Here is a 20,375-nt window from a genome sequence, read left to right as displayed (position 1 = left end):
ATGTGCTCACGGGGAGGAATGTACAAACTTTCTTACACAATACTCCATCATTGAACTCCAAACTCTTGAAGACCTCGAGCTGTAACAGCATTGTGCTAACCACTATACTACCATGGCGATTGGGGGGTTGACCGTAAGCCCATAGTACAAAGGAGCAGAATTGTGCTCCTTGGCCCATCAGGTCTGCTCCATCATTCTATCATGACCGATCTATGGGGGATAGGTTGGAGAGAATGGCAGCCAGAGGGAGAGGCTGGGACCGAGGTAGATCGGAGGGAGGGTGCTGTGGGGGGGGGGCACACTGGGGACAGAGGAGAATGGCAAGTGGTGGGGAGAGGGTGGGGGTAAGATGGAACGGAGGCTAGGATCACTCACTTTGCTTGTCGTTCGGTAGAGGAGCCACCAGATGACTCATCCCGGGCACCTGGATGTCCGTCTTGTGAAGCCCGTTACACTTGATGCGTTGCTTGGTGATGACGGCCTCCCTGTGAGGGCGAGGAGCAGAGGTCACAGACCGGCCCAGCCTTCCAGACTCAACCTGTGGGCCGTCCTGGGGTAGGACACCCTCCTTCCCTTCCCCTGTCCCCTTTCTTGCCCATCCCCACCCACTCTCTTCCCCCTCCCCCCATCATCCTTCTACCCATCTCCCCTTTGCTCCCTCTTTCCTCCCCCTTATCCTCTCCCTCCCGCTCCACATCCATCCCTTTACCCCTCTCCCTCTCTATCTCCTTCTTCCTCTCCCTCCTCCTGTCGACTCCCTATGCCCCTCTCCCTCTTTCCCTCTACTTCCCCTACTCCTTCCACTCTCCCCTCTCCCTCTCTCACTCTTCTCTGGCTCTCACTTCTCCACATTCCCTCTCACTCACTCTTCTTCGCTCCCTCTCTCTCCCCCTCCCTTTCCTCCTCACACTCCATCTTTCCCTCCATTCCCCCTTCTCCCAATCCCTGTCTCTCACCCTCTGCCTCTGTCTCCCACACATTCACTCTCTCCTTGCTCTCCCTCTCCCCATTGTTACCATCCCACACGCTTTCATCACTCCATTCCTCACACCCTCTCCCCCAGCGAAGAGAGTTTGAGCACTAGAGAACAGAAATAAGCCCATAAGGCCTTTCAGCCTATTTGGTTCTTGCCAAAGCATTATTCTGCCTAGTCCCATCAACGAACACCTGGACCAGAATCCACCATACCCTCCCATCCATGTATCTATCCAAACTTCTCTTAAAAGTTGAAATCAAACCCATATCCATTACTTGGGCTGGCATCTCGTTCCACACTCTCACCATCCTCTGAGTGAAGATTCCCCTTAAACATTTCACATTATACTCTTAACCCATGACCTCTAGTTCTAGTCTCACCCAACCTCAGGGGAAAAAAACCTCCTCACAGTTACTCCATCTATACCCCCTCATAATTTTGTATACCTCCATCAAATCTCCCCTCATTCTCCTACACTCCAAAGAATAAAATCCAATCTTTCCTCCACACCCAGCAACATCCTTGTAAATTTCCTCTGCACTCCTTTAATCCTATTGACATCTTTCCTGTAGATAGGTGACCAAAACTGCATTCCAAATTAGGCCTCACCCACATCCTATACAACTTCAACATAACATCCAAACACCTGTACTCAACACTTTGATATACAGTATAAAGACCAATGTGCCAAAGGCTCTCTTTATGACCCTATCCACCTGCGACAGCATTTCAAGGAATCATAGACCTGTATTCCCAGATCCCTCTGTTCTACTGTATTCCTCAGTGCTCTACCTTTCACTGTGTAAGACCTACCTTGGTCTGTCCTCCGAAAGTGCAAAACCTCACACTTATTTGCATTAAATTCCATCTGACATTTTTCAGCCCATTTTTCCAGCTGGTGCAGGTCTGCCTGCAAGTTTTGGTAGTCCTCTTCACTGTCCACTACACTCCCAATCTTGGTGTCATCTGCAAATTTGCTGATCCTGTTTACCACATTATCATCCAGATCGTTGATATATAAACAACAAAGGACCTAGCACCGATCTCTGTGGCACACCACATGTCACAGGTCTCCAGTCGGAGAGGCAACCATCTTCTATCACTACCTGGCTTCTCTTGCAAAGCCAAGACAATGTAACACCTAAATGGTATCTTCTTAGGTTTCTGGAAGATGTGGCTGAAGGTATTATGGAGGCTTAACAGAGATCTTTCAAGAACCACTAGACTTTGGAATGGTTTTGGAGGACGAAACTCGCAAATGTCACTTTAAGAAGGGAGGGTGTCAGAAGAAATAAAATTATAAGCCAGTTAGTCTGATTTCAGTGGTTGGGAAGATGTTGGAGATCATTATTAAGGATGAGGTTTTGGAGTACTTAGAGTCACATAGGCCTTAGAAGGAAATCTTTCCTGACAAACCTGTTGGGATTCTTTGAGGAAATAATAAGCAGCATAGACAAAGGAGGGTCAGTGGATGTTGTTTATTTGGAATTTCAGAAGACCTTTGACAAGGTGCTGCACATGAGGCTGCTTAGCAAGTTAAGAGTCCATGGTAATACAGGAAAAATACTAGCATCGATAGAAAATTGACTGACTTGCAGGAGGCAAAGAGTGGGAATAAAGGGAGAGTTTTGGTTGGTTGCCAGTGGCTAGTGGCGTTCCGTAGGGGTCATGCAATTTGGCAGAAGGAATTAAGATGTAGACTATATTCTAAATGGGGAGAAAATTCAGAAATCAGCGATGGAAAGGGACTTGGGAGTCCTTATGCAGGATTCCCTAAAGGTTAATTTGCAGGTAGAGTCGGCAGTAAGAAAGGCAAATGCAATGTTAGCATTAATTTCCAGAGGACTAGAATATAAAAACAAGGATGTAATGCTGAGGCTTTATAAGCCATTGGTCAGACCATACTAGAGGTATTACGAGCAGTTTTGGGCCCCTTATCTAAGAAAAGATGTGCTAGAATTGGAGGTGCTCCAGAGGAGGTTCATGAGTATGTTCCTGGGAATGGAAGGGTTAACATATGAGAAGCATTTTTTTGGCTCTGGGCCTGAACTTGCTGGAATTTAGAAGAATGAGGGGTGATCTCATTGAAACCTATTGAATATTAAAAGGGCTAGATAGAGTGGATGTGGAGAGGGTGTTTCCTGTAGTGGGGGAGTGTAGGACCAGAGGGCGCAGCCTCAGAATAGAGCAATGTACATTAAGAACAGAGATGTGAAGGAATTTCTTTAGCCACAAGGTGGTGAATCTATGGAATTTATTGGTACAGATGGCTGCAGAGGCCACATTATTTGGTATATTTAAAGCAGAAGTTGATAGGTTCTAGATTAATAAGGGCGTCAAAGGTTACGGGGAGAAGGCAGGAGAATGGGAGAAAGAGGGATAATAAATTAGCCATTTTGGAATGAATGGCCTAATCTGCTCCTACGTCTTGTGGTCTAAATGGTGATGATGCTATTCAAACAGATTTGTGAATACTTGTGCACCTCTCACTGAAAACAAACAGTTGGCGTGACAAGCAATTAGGAAGGTAAATTACTGTTAACGGGAGGAGATGAGCACAAGGTGTCTTCTATGTGAGATGTCACTTGCAGTATTGTCCACAGATTTGACTGACACAGTAATTTAGCAGTTAGCACAGCACTTTACACCAGCAGTGATCACCAATCGGGGTTCCATTCCCACCACTGCCTCTATGGAGTTTGTGCGTTCTTCCTGTGATCACATGGGTTTCTCCCGGTGCTCCAGTTTCCTCCCACTGTCTAAAGGCATGTGGGTTAGGGTTAGTAAATTGTTCGGATGTCTCCAGTGCAATCCTTACTGATTTAATTTGATGGCAACAATGCATTTCAGAATCAGAATCAGGCTTAATATCACCAGCATATGTCGTGAAACTTGTTAAATTTGCGGCAGCAGTTCAATGCAATACTGAGAATGGGAAGGGGACAGGGAGAGGGGAATCATGGTTGGGAAAAGGGGAAGGGAGAGGGGAGGAAGCGGGAAGCACCAGAGAGACATTCTGTAATATGATCAATAAACAAATTGTTTAGAATCAGATTACCTTGCCGGGTGTGTCTGCACCTGCACCACCCCACCCCCCCACCCCTGGCACTCCTTCTCTGCCACCTGTCCCACACACACCCTTCCCATGGTGCTCTACCTTTGCTATTCCCAACATCCTTTGCTCCCAACAGGTTTACAAAGTCTCTCTCTGCTCCACATTGACAAATACAGCACTGTGCATAAGTCTTAGACACCTAGCTATATAAGACTTCTGCATAGTACTGTACCTCCCAGAGAGAGTGCAGTGAATGAGTTTTTGCACATCAAAATTCATTCTCTTATTCTCCATGGAAACAAGTTGGTCATGAAGATATGGCCACAATGTCATCTGTTTCTTCATCCAGATTGTTAAGCAACAGAAGCCTGCCTGGGCAAGTTGCTCCTCCTCCCATTCACTTTTCAAATAAACATACAACAAGCAAAAAGCCTTGATAGATTTGCTGACGACACAACAGTTGACGGCAGATTCTCAAATGGTGATGGAGAGGCATACTGGAATAGGATAGATCAGCTGGTTGAGTGGTTTCACAATGACAACCCTGCATTCACCATTAGTAAGACCAAGGAATTGATTGTGGACTTCAGGAAAGGGACTGTCACATACCCCGTGACAGGTTAAAGATCCAGCAGAAATGGAAAACATTTTGGAGTCCGGTATTGCTATTAACTAATGGTATTTATTAGTAACTGCGCAATGTAGTCATATAAATGCAGATAAATCAAACAGGTTAGCAATGATTTTATATGTATATATATATATATATATATATATGGAAATATATGAAAGCCAAGCTTCTTCAAATCTAGGGGTAAATAGATAGTCTTACGATGATGAAAAAGGTTCAGTTCAGTTCATGATATTGAGTTGAATAGTGATGGAGAGAGAGAGGGAGAGATTTGAGTCTTCAGGTGAGCTGACACCGTCGATCTTCCTGTTGTCCTCCGAAATTCTTTAGAAGTCACCGACTGTGACTGTAACAAAGGGGACCATTCTTCTGTGGTGGAATTATCAACCCAGGCGTGGCTCGGACACACGAATAACTCCCCACTGGTCACACCCTTTTCACACTGCGAGAGCCACTGATCGGTCCTCCAAAACCCACCTTTTCTGTGGGCACCACAAAGCTCATTCAGTGTCAAAAACCATGTGTCTGTATGTCTATCATCTGACCTTCTATTTATCTCACTGTGCTGAACACCAGCTGTCCATCAAGTAACTCCTCCCTTCTCTCTCTGTAGGAACTTAGAAGCTGCCAGTGTCCTTGCAGAAATGTAAACATGCTGTGAGCAGTCTTCGCCTCTCTCTCTTTCTCTGCCTCTCTTTTTAACAAGGGGTCTGTGTTGGACACCTCTCTCTCTCTCTTTCTCTTTTAAAAGCACAGTTCACATGGATAATTCAGGACCCCATCACAGGGACGTTGCGGGAACACAGAACAACCTTTATCTAGGGGTCAGCAGTTCAAGTTCATGGGCATCAACGACACTGAAGATCTATAGTGCACCCAACATATTGATGTCTTGTGAAGAAGACTTGCCAGCAACTATGCTTCATTCGGAGTTTGAAGTCATTTGGCATGCTACCAAAAACTCCAGCAAATTTCTATATATGTACCGTGGAGAGCATTTTAACTGGTTGCATCACCATCTGGTCAGGAGAGGCCGCTGCACAGAATTGGAAACAGATGCAGAGAATTGTAAATTCAGGCAGCTCCATCGTGGGCTCCAGCCTCCCCAGCATCGAGAACATCTTCAAAAGGTGATGACTCAGAGAGGCAGCATCCATCATTAAGGACCCTCACCATCCGGGGGTGTATGGGGTGTCTAGGGAGGGGAAGCACCTCTGGTGGGGGGGCCTGTCATGCCCTTTTCAGGGCAGCTCATCCACCTTTGGTCCCCACCTGGCGCTCAGCTCTCACCTGTGGCTCCAAGTAGCTGTAACACATGCAGCAGGCACACCCCAGTAAACCATCTCGGCAGACGGGCTAAACCAGGTGAGGGTAGCCAACGGGTCTTCGACCCTCGGTGAGGTAGGGGATCTGACTATCTCAGCGGTGAAGTCGGGCCCTGGCAGATTGAGTGGAGGAGACCGATTAATGGTCCAACAGTCAAGGAGGCAGGCCAGCAGGCGTTGGTGGAGCGCTAAGAGCACGACAAGGCAATTAGACGTCCTGGGCATCCGCTGCAAGAGACGGTGTCCTCTTTAAGCCCACCCGGGAGGAGGCAAAGGCAAACCACTGCTGCAGCCTGCCGAGTATAAGATTTCCCAATATATGTATATGTTTGTACAGTATTTCTTATCATTTACAGTATATTTTATATTATGTGCCACAAAACAACAAGCTTCATGACATGACTGAATAATCCTGATTCTGATTCAAGGTCCTTCAGCAGGATCCACGATAGGTACCAGAAAGTACTGCCTGTGACTATGACAACATGTACAATACCTCCTGCACCTGCCTTATACTGGTTTATTAGTTATAACACCATTCATCTTCATCAGCAGCAGATTCTGTACTGTGTCAACGGCCGATAATTTCAATTCACCATTAGTTCAACCTCACTCTGATTACCTGAGCAAACTCAGGTTGCTGTCACGCACAGACAGGTCATCATCGTTTTAATGCTTGCTGTTTGACAGAAATAATAACCCTCTAATGAAGATCTGTGCTCAAAAGGCAGAGTTTTTATAATACAGATTGAGCTTAGGCAAGGACAGAGTGAGGTGAGACACAGCGTAAAGTCCTATAATACATCCAGGGTCAGACACAGAGTGCAGCTCCCTCCACACTGTCCCATCACACACTCCCGGGGTCAGACACAGCCTTGGAAACGGGTGGCGGGAGGATCTGCCCGGGCAGACTGCCTGGCAATGTTTAAGGGGTATGTCCGTGCCCGGGTAAATATTGAAAAGGAACACGCACAGTCCACGGTGACCTCAGAGGCGTTCTGGGACTGCTGGGCTCTGCGGGGGGTAATTGCCATCATTGACAGAGATGGGAATATTTTGGTTTAATGTGTATTGTCTATTTGTAATGGAGTAATTGTGTTAGTCACTGTTTTGTATATACTGTATAGCACCAAATTTGTAATAAAGGAAGTTTTGTATTAAAAAAAAGGGTCAGACACAGAGTGAAGCTCCCTCTACACTGTCCAAACACACACTCGTGGGATCAGACACAGAGTGAAGCTCCCTCTACACTGTTCTTGGTTCATGTATATGACAATAAACTCTGACTGCTTCTCTCTTTTTCACTCAGCCTAAAACATTAACTCTGCTGCCTAACCTGTTGATTGTTTCCAGCAACTTGCTGTAATTATTTTCTACAAAAGGACATTCTCTCTTCTCCCTCTCCCATCAGGCAGAAAATACAAAAGCCTGAAAGCATGTACCAGCAGGCTCAAGGACAGTTTCTACCCCACTGTTATCAGTCTTCTGAATGTTCCCCACCATGATAAGATGGACTCCTGACTTCACAATCTACCTGGTTATGATTTTGCACCTCATTGTCTACCTGGACTGCACTTGCTCTGAAACTGCATTCTTACTACAAGTATTCTGCATTCTTACTACAAGTATCTCAGTGCACTGTTGGAACCATCTGATCAGTATGAACAGTATGTAAGACAATCTTTCCACAGAATCTCAGCATATGACAATAATAAACCAACAATCCAAAATATTCACACACACACACACACACACACACACACACACACACACACACACACACTCTCCACAATTTCTACAGATGTATTGTGCAGAGCATTCTAACTGTTTATATCACTGTCTACTGGGGGAGGGGGGCACTACACAATACTGGGGAACTCTGCAGAAGGTTGCAGACTCATCCAGCTCCATCATGGGCACCAGCTTCCCCAGCATCGTGGACATCTTCAAAAGGTGATGCCTTAAAGAGTCAGCATCCATCATTAAGGACCCCCATCATCCAGGACATGCCCCCTTCTCATTGCTACCATCAAGGAGGAGGTACAGGATCCTGAAGACACACACTCAACATTTTAGAACAGCTTCTTCCCCTCCGCCATCAGATTTCTTATTTATTTTTTCTCTACTTTTTATTGAAACATATTAATATTTTACATCTTGCACTTTACTGCTGCTACAAAACAACAAATTTCATGACTTGCGTCTGTGAAAATATAACAGATTCTGATTCTCACACACACACATACACACACATTAACACATGCACGCACACACACATACAAACACATGCATGCATACACACAATTATCCATATTTATATACACTCCCCGTGCACTTCTCTACTCACGCATTGGTACAGATAAACAGTCTAACTCTGAAAACCATGCAGGGAAAGTATTCCTTTGAGTCAGACAGTACAATGGAAATTAAACCGCCTGTGAGCTGACTCTAGACTGGCGGGTTCCACCAGAATGCTGCTCCATCATAACAGCAGGGTTTGCACGATCACAGTGGCTGTGAAGGTGGAGGGGCAGAAGCTAATCGCGCACAGGGCAGGAGTTGGCAGAGTGAACTGAGCCATATAATTTAAATGCAATTAAAGAGGGAAACAGTCAAACAAACCGAGATTATCTTCCGCATGGCTGATACACAAAGCAAAAACGCTTGTTTCTCAGGCAAGGGTCAAAAGCCATTTCCTTCAATCAATTGAACTTTATTCCTTATTTTTCAAAAATAAATCAACTGAACAAAAAGCAAAACAACATGAGGAACAAGAGCAACAATAGGCCAGTCCAACCGCCCCCCCCCCCCACCCCACCCCGAGCTGGCTCCACCAAACAAAAAGTCTCAGGCCTATAATATATATATATGTGTGTGTGTGTGTGTGTGTGTGTGTGTGTGTGTCTGTATGTATGTATGTATCTGTGTGTGTATGTATATATGTGTGTGTGTGTATATATATATATATATATATATATATATATATATATATATAGAGAGAGAGAGAGAGAGAGAGAGAGAGAGAGAGAGAGAGAGCGAGCGCACGCAAGCTAGGGTGCCTAAGACTTTTGAGTAGTATTGTAGTAATTTTATGTATTGCACTGTACTGCTGCCACAAAAAAAATATTTGTGACATATGTGAGTGATAAACCTGATTCTGATATGGGTCTCTATTGTGGGCTGAGAGTAGGAAGGGGCAGGGAGAGGGGAATCACGGTTGTGAAAAGGGAAAGGGAGAGGGGAGGGAGTGGGAAGCACCAGAGAGACGTTCTGTAATGATCAATAAACCAATTGTTTAGAATCAAATGACCTTGCCTAGTGTCTCAGGGCTGGGTGCGTCAGCACCTACACCATCCACCCCCGTCGCTGGCATTCCTTGATCCCAAAATGTCCACTGTTCACACTCCTCCATAGATGTGGCCTGAACTGCTGAGTTCCTCCAACGGTTTGATTTTCCCCATCTGCACAACCTGCTGTGCTTATGTATTCAGGCTCTTGTTCCTCCTCCCTGACTGTAGTGACGAAAAATGTGATGGGGGGTCTTCAGTGATGGATGCCACCTTCTTGTGGCATTGCCTCTTGAAAATATCCTTGATTCTGGGGAGGGTTTTCCCGTAATGGAGCTGGCCGGGTCTGCAACCCTCTATAGTTTTCCCGATCCTGTGTATTGGTGCCTCCATACCAGACAGTGATGTAGCCAGTTAGAATGCTCTCCACCGTACATCTGTAGAAATTTGTGAGCGTCTTTGTTGACATACCAAATCTCAAAATGAAGTATAGCTGCTGTCATGCCTTCTTTATAATAGCTTCATTATGTTGGGCCCAGGATAGATCCTCAGAGATATTGACACCCAGGAACTTGAAACTGCACAAACTTTCCACTGCTGGGTCCTTGATGAGGATTGCTGTGCGTTCGACCAACTTCACCATCCTGAAGCCTATGATCAGCTCCGTGGTCATGCCAAGGTGACCAGTCCTGATGATGGGACTTGACCCAAGACATTCACTCTCCACTCCCCTCCGTAGATGCTGCCTGACCTGCTGAGTTCCTCCAGCATTTTGCCTCCAACAATCACAACCCCCCGTAAGATAAATAAAACAATACATGGAGAAATGATTGAACATAGAACATAGAACCCACAACATTGTGTCGACCTTTTAACACACTCCAAGAGCAACCTAACCCTTTCCTCCCAATATTCCTCCAATTTTCTTTGATCCTCGTGCCATCCACGTTCCTAATGTATCTGCCTCTACCAAAACCCTGGCAGCATGTTCCACACACCCACCACTCTCTGTGTAAACAGCCTATCTCCGAGACGCCCCCATATATTACCCTCCAATCACCCGAATATTATGCCCTCTCGCATTAGCCATTTCCACAGCCTCTGTCTGTCCACTCTAACAATGCCTCTTATCATCTTGTGCACGTCGCAGCCTCCTTCACTCCAAAACCCTAGCTTGCTCAAGCTATCCAAATAAAACATGCTCTCTAATCCAGACAGCATCCTCGTAAATCTCTTCCACACCCTCTCTAAAGCTTCCACGTCCTTCCTATAATGATGCGACCAAAACTGAACACAATTTTCCAAGTGTGGTCTAACCAGGGTTTTATAGAGCTGCAACATAACCTCACAGTTCTTGAACTCAATCCCCTGACCAAAGAAGGCCAACATACCATACGCCTTCTTAATCACCCTAACAATGTGCACAGCAGCTTTGAGAGATCTATGGACCCTAAGATCCCTCTGTTCCTTCACACTGCTAAGACTCATGCTATTAACCCCATATTCAGCCTTTAAATTCCAAAGAGGTATGTTTGATAAGTTGTGGGCACCTGAAGCATGGTGATACATGTGGCACATCCTTGCTGATTTGATTTGACACAAACAACACATTTCACTGTATGTTTCAATGTACATGTGACAAATAAAGCTAATCTTATAAACTGGAATTAAGAGTGACACAACATTGTGGGCCGAATGGCCCGCCCAATGCTGTACTGTTCTATGCTCTATGTAAATCCCTTCTGCCTGCATATGACCCATACCCTTCCCCATGCTTCCCTGGGTACTCATGTATTCGTCTACCGGCAGCACATTCCAGGCATCCACCAATCACTGTATGAAGAAATGTGCCTCACACATCTCCTTTGAATTTACCCCCTCTCACCCGAAATGCATGTCCTTTGGCATGAGACATTTCAACCCTGGGGAAAAGATGCCAGTTCTCTACTCTATCTATGCCCCTCATAATCTTAGAAACTTTAAAGGTAAGCTTTATTTGTCACACATCCTGTGATATCACCTGCACCAACAACCAACGACGTGCTGGGGGCAGTCCGAGAGTGTTGCCATGCTTCCGGCCCCACAATTTACTAACACTAACCTGCAAACCTTTCAAATGTGGGAAGGAAGAAGACTACACGGTCATGGGGGGAACATACAGTACAAAACTATTTACGGACAGACTATTCAAGGTCATAGAGTCAGAGCAGAATCTTTTGGCCCATCTAGTCCAAGCCAAACCATTACCTGCCTACTCCCATTGACCTGCACCCGGACCACAGTCCTCCATACCCCTCCCATCCATGCACTGATCAAAATTTCTCTAAAATGTTGAAATTGACCCCACATCCAACTCTTCCGCTGGCAGCTCGATCCAAACTCTGAGTAAAGAACTTCCCCTCAATTTCCCTTTAAGCGTTTCACCTTTCACACTTAACCCATGACCTCTAGTTCTAGTCTCACCCAACCTCAGTGGAAAAAGCCTGCTTGCATTTATCCTATCTATACCCCTCATAATTTTGTACACCTCTATCAAATCTCCCCTCATTCTCCTACGTTTCAGAGAATAAAGTCCCAACCTACACCACCTTTTATTAAAACTCAGGTTCTCAAGTCCCGGCAAAATCCTTGTAAATTTTCTCTGTACTCTTGCAACCTTCTTTACATCTTTCCTGTAGGTAGGTGACCAAAACTGCACACAATACACCAAATTAGGCCTCACCAATGTCTTATACAATTTCAACATAATATCCTATCTCCTGTACACAATACTTTGATTTATGAAGGCCAATGTGCCAAAAGGCTTCTTTACAACGCAATCTACCTGTGTCAAAGAATTATGGACCTGTATTCTCAGATATCTCTGTTCTGCCACACTCCTCAGTGCTCTAGTGTTCACTGTGAAAGACCTACCGTGGTTGGTCCTCCCAAAGTGTGGTTGGACTTCACACTTGTCTGCATTAAATTGCATCTGCCATTTTTCAGCCCATTTTTTCCAGTTGGTCTAGATCCCACTGCAAGCTTTGATAGTCTTCCTCTCTTCCATTGCAGCCCCAGCCTTGGTGTCATCCACAAATTTGCTGATCCATTTAACCACATTATCACCCAGATTGTTGACATACATGACAGCAACAAAGGACCCAGCACCAATCCTCAAGGCACTCCACTAGTCACAGGTCACCAGTCAGAGAGGTAACCCTCTACTACCACTCTCTTGCTTCTCCCTCAAAGCCAATGTCTAAGCCAATTTACTACCTTGTCCTGAATTCCAAGGAACTGAAACTTCTTGACCAACCTCTCATCCAGGACCTTGTCAAAATGCCTTGCTAAAGTCCATGTAAACGACACCAACTGCCTTGCCTTCATCAACTTTCCTGGTAACTTCCTCGAAAAACTCCATAAGATTGGTTAGACATGACCTACCATACACAAGCCCATGTTGACTATCTCTAATCAGTCCCTGCCTCGACAAATACTTACTAAATATATCCAATCCCTTAGAATAGCTTCCAATAACTTTCCCACTACTGATAAGATCATAAGACATAGGAGCAGAATTAGGCAGTACAGCCCATCGAGTTCGCTCCACCATTTCATCATGGCTGAACCCAGATCCCATTCAACCCCATAGCCTTCTCGCTATATCCCTTGATGCTCTGACCAATCAGAAATCTATCAACTTCTGCTTTAAGTAAACCCACGGACTTGGCCTCCACCACAGATTGTGGCAGAGCATTCCACAGATTCACCACCATCGTCAATAAACTCAACATCACCACCACCACTATTGTCTTCCCCTCTGAGTCCTGTCATGTCCATGTTCTCTGTGGCAGCCTCACTCTTAATCTTGTCATGCTCGGATTTATCTGACTTGACTTTCTCCTCAGCTAGTGACGCATTAGTACTTGATCCACCTTCGGATTCTAACAAACTTGTAGCAGGTGCAGGCGACTCCATGGAATATGTCGAACTAACTGTTCCGGGCTTTTCAAAGAAGAGCATGAAAAACTTGCTCAACTTCTTGGCTTCCTCCGCCTCCAACTTTTGTCTCTTCCATCCTTCAGCTCCACGTTCCTTCTTCTCCGTGAAGAAACGTTTCATGGTCTTCTTACACAATGCTCTGAAATAAGGCCATCCGAGTGCTTCTCACTCATGATAATCAAAGACAGATCATACATCTGAAGAGAATTCTTTTTTCTCTATCCGAGGATGGCTTGTCTGACTTTAATAGAAACTGCTCAGTGGCACCCCCCCCCCTTCAAGTGGTGCCCAGGGCACGTGCCATACCTGCCATACCTTAGATACGCCACTGGTGACAGTCAGGAAGGAAAAAGGGGTTAAGGGGCCAATGTAGAGTACCCCTGTGGCCATCCCCCTCAACAAAAGGTATATCACTTTGGATACTGCAGGGAGGGATGACCTAATAGAGGAAAGTTACAGTAGTCAGGTCTCCGGCATTGAGTCTGCCTCTGTGACTCAGAAGGGAAGAAGGGAGAAGAGACACGCTGTGGTGACAGGGGATTCATTAGTTAGGGAAAAGGACAGGAGGTTCTGTGGGTGAGATGAGGTTCCGGAGTGGTAGGTTACCTCCCAGGTGCTAGGATCCAGGATATCTCGGATCAAGTCCTCAGCATTCTGTGGGAGGGTAAACAACCAGATTTCCAAATGCAATATTGGAAAATACATAGTCATGCACTTTGGTAGAAGAAATAACTGTGCAGACTATTTTCCAAATATGGAGAAAATCCAAAACTCTGAGATGCAAAGAGACTTGGGAGTCCTTGTGCAGAACACTGTAAAGTTAACTTGCAGGTTGAGTTGGCGGTGAGGAAGGCAAATGTAATGTTAGCATTCATTTCAAGAGATCTAGAATATAAGAACAGGGATATGATGCTGAGGCTTTATAAGGCATTGATGAGGTCTCACCTTGAGTATTGTGAACAGTTTTGGGCTCCTAATCTAAGAAAAGATGTATTGGCATTGGAAAGGGTTCAGAGGAGGTTCACAAGGATGTTTCTGGGAATGAAAGGTTTATCATACGATGAACGTATGATGGCTCTGGGCCTGTACTCGCTGGAATTTAGACGGGGGATGTCAATGAAACCTTCCGAATGATGAAAGACCTAGACAGAGTAGATATGGAAAGGAAGCTTCCCATGATGGGGGAGTCTAGGACAAGAGGACACAGCCTTGGGATAGAGGGGCGCTCTTTCAAAACAGAGATGTGGAGAAATTTCTTTAGCCAGAGGGTAGTGAACTTGTGGAATTTGTTATCACAGTCACCTATGGAGGCCTGGTCGTTGGGTGTATTTAAGGCAGAGATTGATAAATTTTTGATTGGCCATGGCTTCAAAAGTTAAGGGGAGAAGGCTAGGGAGTGGGGCTGAGGAGGAAAAACAGGGATCAGCCATGATGAAATGGCGGAGCAGACTCGACGGGCCAAATGGCCTAATTCTGCTCCTATGACTTATGGTCTAAGTTATTGTCCATACAGGTACCAAAGACATGAGTAGAACAAGTAATGGGGTTCTGCACAGGGAGTTCAGGGAGTTAGGTACTAAGTTAAAGGGCAGAACTTCCAGGGTTATGATTTCAGGATTGCTACCCATGCCACATGCTAGTGAGGCCAGAATTAGGAAGATTATACAGTTAATCTGTGTTGGAGAGAGGGCATAAAAATTTTGGATCATCTTCCAGGGAAGGTGGAACCTGTACAGATAGGGCAGTTTGCACTTGAACTGGAGGTACACTTTATCCAAACGGGAAGGTTTGTTAATACTGCATGGTGGGGCTTAAACCAGAATTGCAGGGGAATGGGAACGAAAGTGCCAGAAGAGTTAGTGGAGAGGTTCTGGAGGCAGATGTTGGTAAGATCTCAGACAAAGTTAGGAATCAAAACATTCAACATGCTGTGACTGGTGCTCTGAGCTGCGTGTATTTCAAAGCAAGCATCAGGGTAGCAAAGGTGGATAAGTGAAGAAGAAGAAGAAGTAGCTTGGTTTAGAAACAGAGGCAATGTGTAGTGAGGAGAGTCTGATGATTGGGCAAAATTGCAGTCAACAGGATGAGTTGCAACGTAAAAGGCGGACAAAATCGAAAAGGGTGAGTACAGTATACAGAATAAGGTAGATGACATTGCCGTATAATTGCAGATTGGCAGGTATGATGTTGTAGGCATCACTGAATCATGGCTGAAAGAAGATTATAGCTGGGAGTTTAATGTCCAAGGGAACACATTGTATCAAAAGGACAGGCAGGGAGGCAGAGGGGGTGGCGCTGCTCTGTTGGTAAAAAATTAAACCAATCATTAGCAAGAGGAGACATAGGGTCGGAAGGTGTTGAACTCTTGTGGATAGAGCTAAGGAACTGCAAGGGTAAAAAGACCCTGATGGAAGTTGTATACAGACCCACAAACAGTTGTAAGGGTGTGGTCTACAAATTATAATGGGAGATAGAAAGTGCATGCCAAAAGGGCATTGTTACAATATGTAGGTAGATTGGGAAAATCAGGTTAGTGCTGGATTCCAAGAGGGGGAATTTCTAGAATGCCTATGAGGTGGTTTTTTAGAGCAGCTCATGGTTGAGCCCACTGGAGGATCAGCTGTTCTGGATTGGGTGTGGTGCCATGAGCCAGAGTTGATCAGAAAAGCTTAAGGTAAAAGAACCCTTAGAGGCGTGGTCATAGTATGATCGAATTCATCCTGAAATTTGAGAAGAAGCTAAAGTCAGATGTTAAAGGACCTCAGTCTCCTCAGGAAATAGAGACGGCTCTGACCCTTCTTGTAGACAGCCTCAGTGTTCTTTGACCAGTCCAGTTTATTGTCAATTCATATCCCCAGGTATTTGTAACCCTCCACCATGTCCACACTGACCCCCTGGATGGAAACAGAGGTCACCAGTACCTTGGCTCTCCTCAGGTCTACCACTAGCTCCTTAGCCTTTTTCACACTAAGCTGCAGATAATTCTGCTCACACCATGTGACAAAGTTTCCTACCGTAGCCCTGTACTCAACCTCATCTCCCTTGCTGATGCATCCAACTATGGCAGAGTCATCCAAAAACTTCTGAAGATGACAAGACTCTGTGCAGTAGTGAAGAAGGTCTTGGGAAACTGAAAGGTCTGAAGGTAGGTAAGTCACCTGGACCAGATGGACTACACACCAGGGCTCTGAAAGAGATGGCTGAAGAGATTGTGGAGGCATTAGAAATGATCATCCAAGAATCGCTAGATTCTGGAATATTTCGAGAAGACTGGAAAATTGCAAATGTCACTCCACTCTTCAAGAAGAAAGGAAACTATAGGCTAGTTAGTCTGACCTCAGTGGTTGGGAAGATGCTGGAGTTGATTATTAAGGTTAGGGTCTCAGGGTGCTTGGAAGCATGTAATAAAATAGGCCGTAGTCGGCATGGTTTCCTCAAGGGAAAATTTTGTCTTACAAACCTCTTGGAATTCTTTGAAGAAATAACAAACAGTATAGACAAAGGAGACTCAGGCTACGTCCACACTAGACCGGGTAATTTTGAAAACGCCGGTTTCGCGTAAAAAACAACAGGCGTCCACACCAGGCGTTTTTGAAAATACCTCCGTCCATATTAGAACGGATATTTGGGCGAATCTCCTCCTACTGGGCATGCGCAGGACACACAGAAAACAAGCGAAGAGGAAATGGTATACTTGGTGTGCGTTTGTCCAGTTACAGGCTGGAAAAACTTAAAAGGAAATTGCCAAATGAAAGACTTGGTGCGCATTTGTCCAGAAACATTTCCTACAGCCATAGTCTCTTCACCAATGAAAGGGACGACAGCTACAACTAAATGCAATACGGCTTGTTACTGGGCAAAGGTGAAATTTGCTGTTACCTCATTTGTTTGCCTTTACTTTTGCCATGTCTTTGTGTATTATTTTGCTGTATTTAACATGTGCAATAAAATGAGTTACTGGGCAAAAGTGACAATTGCATCTATTGAATGTTTGCACAAGCAATACATTAATAAAGCACCTTGTTAAATGTATAAAACATGTCTGCATCAGTGTTATCTTGTATTTCTATACAATGTTACATTAGGCTGTTACACATCTATTGTCAGATATTGTTGTTGTGGTGTTGGAGGTTGCGTTCAAGAAAACAATGAAATGCTGCGCTGCCGCCACCATTTGTTCCAGCACGTCATGACAGCGGTTTTAAAAATAGCCGGTTACCCCATACACACTATAACGGCCAACCGGCGTTTTCAGATTTAAACACTCTGGAGAGTGTTTTAGAAAAGCTCCATTTTTGGGGGAGGAAAACGTCGTTTCAGTGTGGATGGAGGGTCAAAACGAAGAGAAAAAGCTTCGGTTATGGATTTATCCGGTCTAGTGTGGACCTAGCCTCAGTTGATGTTGTGTACTTGTGTCACAGTCTTGACTGTTAATTCCACATTTTCTCCTAATTCCCTTTGATGGCAGCACACCTGGTTCTCAAGACCTGCAGCATAAAAACCCTGGCTTTGTATCCACTCCTTGCCAGATCGTTGTTTAGCCGGTGTGGTAATTAACATTCCCGGCTGCTTAGGATTGTGTATTCTAAGTTTTACTTCAGTACCGAGGTTTACCTGGGTAACTCTGTCTCTCGTGTCAAGATAAGGATTGTCTACTGCTTGCCTTTCTATGCTCCGTGTCAAGGTAAGTTTTGCCTGCCGCCTGTCTCCTGTTTGCCATTCAGCGCCAGCAACACCCTGTGTCAAGATAGGTTCTGCCTGCCTCCTGCTTTCCTGTTCACCCTCCTGTCTGCCGTTCAGCTCCAGCCACTCTCACACCCTCGTCTGCATCCTAATCCTATCTCCGTGCCAGTGTCCTGCGTTCGGGTTCGCTCCATTCTTTGCAACAACTTGGTTATCCAGAGACCTTTGACAAGGTGCCACACATGACAAGGCTGCTTAACGACCTATGAGCCCATGGTACTACAGAAAGATTTCAGCATGGATAAAGCAGTGACTGATTGGCAGGAGCAAAGAGTGAGAATAAAGGGAGACTTTTCTGACTGGCTGCCGGTGACTAGCGACAGGGCCAATTCTTTTACATTATATGTCAATGATTTGGGTGATGAAATTGATGGCTTTTTGCAAAGTTTGTAGACGATACAAAGATAGGTGGAGAAGCAGGTAGTTTTGAGGAAGTAGAGAGGCAACTTAAACAGATTAGGAGAATGGGCAAAGAAATGGCAGATGGAATATAGTGTAGGGAAGTGTATGGTCATGTACTTCGGTGTCACAACCACGGACTTGGCAGCCAAGCAGAATCAGCAATTGCGCTCGTGAATATGCACGTGTCAGCTAATTATTATATTGGTATTTAACTCCCTTCTTGTTGTTGTTGTACTTGTCAAGACTTAAGAAACTCAGAGCAACATTATGGTGCCTGTTTGCATTCGGCCTTGCCTAAGAAAGTGGACTGTTGAGTCGACAGACGCTGAAGACAAGCAGTATTCGTTTTATATTTAGATATTCCTTTCAGCTGCCACGTTGGCATCTAGATTTCATTTGAGAGTTTTAGTCAACGGCCCTGTTTGGCCTAGTGTCTATTGTTTTCCTTTCCCTTAAAACTCTGTTCGCATTAAAGTCTGTGAACTACCGACCTGCTTCAGTGTCTCTCTCTCTCCACACTTGGGCTATATCTGAATAAACTGACACTTTGGTAGAAGAAATGAAAGGATTGACTATTTTCTAAATGGAGAGAAAATACAAAAAACTGAGGTGTAAAGGGACTTGGGAGTCCTTGTGCAGGATTCCTTAAAGGTTAACTTGCAGGTTGAATCTGTGGTGAGGCAGGCAAATGCAATGTTAGCATTCATTTCCAGAGGACTAGAATATAAAAGCAAGGATGTAATGGTGAGACTCTAAAAAACACTGTTGAGGCCTCACTTGGAGTACTGCAGGCAGTTTTGGGCCCCTTATCTTAGAAAGGATGTGTTGAAATGGAAAGGGTTCAAAGGAGGCTAACAAAAATGATTCCAGAATTGAACGGTTTGTCATACAAAAAGCGTTTGATGGGACTGGGCCTGTATTCACTAGAAATCAGAAGAATGAGGGGTGACCTCATTGAAATCTATCAAATGGTGAAAGGTCTTGATAAAGTGGATGTGGAGAGATTGTTTCCTGTGGTGGGAGAGTCCAAGACCAGAGCACACAGCCTCAGAATAGAGGGGCGTCCTTTTAGAATGGAGATGAGTAGGAATTTCCTTAGCCAGAAAGAGGTGAATCTGTGGAATTCTTTGCCACAGGCAGCTGTGGAGGCCAAGTCTTTATGTACATTTAAGGGAGAAGTTGGTAGGTTCTTCATTGGTCAGGGCATGAAGGGATACAGGGATAAAGCAGGAGATTGGGGCTGAGATGAAAATTAGATCAGTAATGATGAAATGGCAGAGCAGACTCGATGGGCCAAATGGCCTACTTCAGCTGCTATATCTTATGGCCCTATGGTCTTATGAGGAGCTTAAAACTGCTCACAATACTCCAAGTGAGGCCTCACCAGTTCTTTATAAAGTCTCAACCTTACATCTTTGCTTTTATATTCTATTCCCCTTGAAATGAATGCTAGCATTGCATTTGCCTTCCTCACTACAGATTCAAACTGCAAATTAACCTTTAGAGAATCATGCACAAGCGCTCCCAAGTCCCAGCCACTGCGGTCACAGTAACTCGCATATTTCTTTCACACCTTTCTCCACAACCTCTCCTCTATCTGTTGTGGCGCTTTAGTTCCCAAATCCTGCAATTCTAGTTTAAACACTTACACTCCTGCAGCATTAGCAAATCTTCCCTCTAGGATATTAGTTCCCCTCTAGTTCAGGTTGAAACCATCCCCTCGGTATAGGTCTCACCTTCCCTGGAGGAGAGCCCAATAATCCAAAGGTCTGAAGCCCTCCCTCCTACACCAACTCCTCAGCCACATGTTGAACTGTCTTACAGGTACCTCCCTATTTCTGGCCTCACTAACACGTGGCATAAGGTACTGTTCTTTAACTGCACCTAACTCACTGAACTCACTTTACAGAACCTCATCACCTCTCCTATCCAAGTCATTAGTACTGACGTGGACCATGACATTTGGCTGCTCATC

The 20,375-nt window shown here is 45.0% G+C and overlaps 1 protein-coding gene across 6 annotated transcripts in view; it reads right to left on the bottom strand.

Moving 5' to 3' along the window:
• Positions 1 to 20,375, bottom strand: part of LOC140199980 (cGMP-dependent 3',5'-cyclic phosphodiesterase) — a 343,544-nt gene that overhangs the window by 119,066 nt on the left and 204,103 nt on the right. For all 6 annotated transcript variants that reach the window (XM_072262534.1, XM_072262539.1, XM_072262536.1 and 3 more), the window contains one exon: positions 376 to 485. In XM_072262534.1, coding sequence (XP_072118635.1) covers positions 376 to 485 — 110 coding nt within the window. The remainder of the gene's footprint in view (positions 1 to 375; positions 486 to 20,375) is intronic.

This window comes from Mobula birostris, chromosome 7 (genome assembly GCF_030028105.1).
Source record: "Mobula birostris isolate sMobBir1 chromosome 7, sMobBir1.hap1, whole genome shotgun sequence".
Lineage (NCBI taxonomy): Eukaryota > Metazoa > Chordata > Chondrichthyes > Myliobatiformes > Myliobatidae > Mobula > Mobula birostris.
The sequence above is the reverse complement of the archived record's forward strand: the minus strand, read 5'-3'. Positions and strand labels throughout refer to the sequence as shown.